Source organism: Cyprinus carpio, chromosome B20, assembly GCF_018340385.1.
Source record: "Cyprinus carpio isolate SPL01 chromosome B20, ASM1834038v1, whole genome shotgun sequence".
Taxonomy (NCBI): domain Eukaryota; kingdom Metazoa; phylum Chordata; class Actinopteri; order Cypriniformes; family Cyprinidae; genus Cyprinus; species Cyprinus carpio.
The window spans coordinates 22,304,570-22,305,964 of NC_056616.1; the positions used below are offsets into that span (position 1 = coordinate 22,304,570).

Here is a 1,395-nt window from a genome sequence, read left to right on the forward strand (position 1 = left end):
AGAGAGAGAGAGAGAGAGAGAGAGAGAGAGAGAGAGAGAGAGAGAGAGATTGTGTTACAGCTTCAGGGCTTCAGTCCAAACTCTCCTCAAACCACCGAGTGCTGGGCTGGATTACATTACGAATGTAAAAAAAACTAGGTTGAGGTTCATATCCATTGTCTTGAACTTCTGACTGTGGCCCCAAAATGTATTCGGACACTGAAGACAGTTATAAATATCTGAATGTTGTTACGTTAGATTACAGTACATCTGCAGGACTTTTCTCTTCTCTGACGTCACTTTTCTTCATCACGTTTGACGTCTCGCTGTTTTTAAATCATCTGATGTTTCGTTGATTTTTATTGGATTTCTCAAATCACTCAGCAGTGATATTGTTTGTTAAATGTAACAAAATTGCAAAGTTGTCTGTGAACAGCTGATTTAATTATTTAAATCACAAAAAAATCCCACATACTCTAGAAATGAAAGCATTTTTAAATCTGCTTTTATACACTCAGCTCTGACTAATACTGCTGAAACAATCCAGAAACAAACTACAGCAAAAAGCAGAATTTCTGAAGTTGTTAGTCATGATTTTGAAGTGACATCTGCACATATGCAAGTCGAGTAGGACGCGTTGCATCTCATAACTTTTGATGATTTTGATTTAAGGATGACTTTTAAATTGAGAGAAAAAACAGGCTTAAGCAAATACAGAAAGAAAGTTCTATTCCAAGTTATTTTACAGTGATATAAAACACTCAACTAGAGCACCTCTAAACCAGTTCATCAGCCACACAGTAGTTCTGAGCCTGGTTTCCGGCTCGGGATGCGCAGATGCAGTTTTATTACGCTGGGGTCAGAGGTCACAGTTTCTGCAGGAAGCGCAGCACCAGGTCTCTGAGCGCCGTCCGCAGCGGCTCGTTGTTGTCACAGATGATGTGTGTGGCGTCTTCCTCCAGCTGGATGAGCACGTCCTCCGTCTGCAGGTGAAGAATGTGTCCGTCTGCCGTCTCCTCCACCTTCACCTCCGTGATGCCGTTCTGGAGCAGAGAGATTCAGCACAGTTCTGATGTGAATATCATGCATTTCAAACATTCAGTGTTGCCTAATGAGTCGCTTCACTTATTATTTTTGTTTTAATATAAGGCAGTACCATCCTTGCTTGTTATTGTTAACTAAAAATAACTTAAATATTTTTGGTAATTAGAATAAAGCTGAAATGAATTAAATGCATAAATATTCAATGAAAAACTTTTTAGAATGTTGAAATATGTAAATTAGAATGTTGAAGTGTGTATACACACACACAATACAATATAATATAATATTATCACTAGTTTTATTAATATTACTAACTAACATTTTAGTTTGTCATTTGTATTATGTTTCTAAATAAAACTACTAAAAATAAGT

General features: G+C 37.1%; 1 protein-coding gene across 1 annotated transcript in view; it reads right to left on the reverse strand.

Annotated features, from left to right (window-relative positions):
- Positions 1-414: 414 nt before the first annotated feature.
- The window catches only part of ints9 (integrator complex subunit 9), a 13,225-nt gene continuing 12,244 nt past the window's right edge, over positions 415-1,395 (reverse strand). Inside the window, exon 18 of the mRNA XM_042746306.1 lies at positions 415-1,022. Within this exon, the coding sequence (XP_042602240.1) occupies positions 846-1,022 (177 nt within the window). The 3' untranslated portion in view covers positions 415-845. The remainder of the gene's footprint in view (positions 1,023-1,395) is intronic.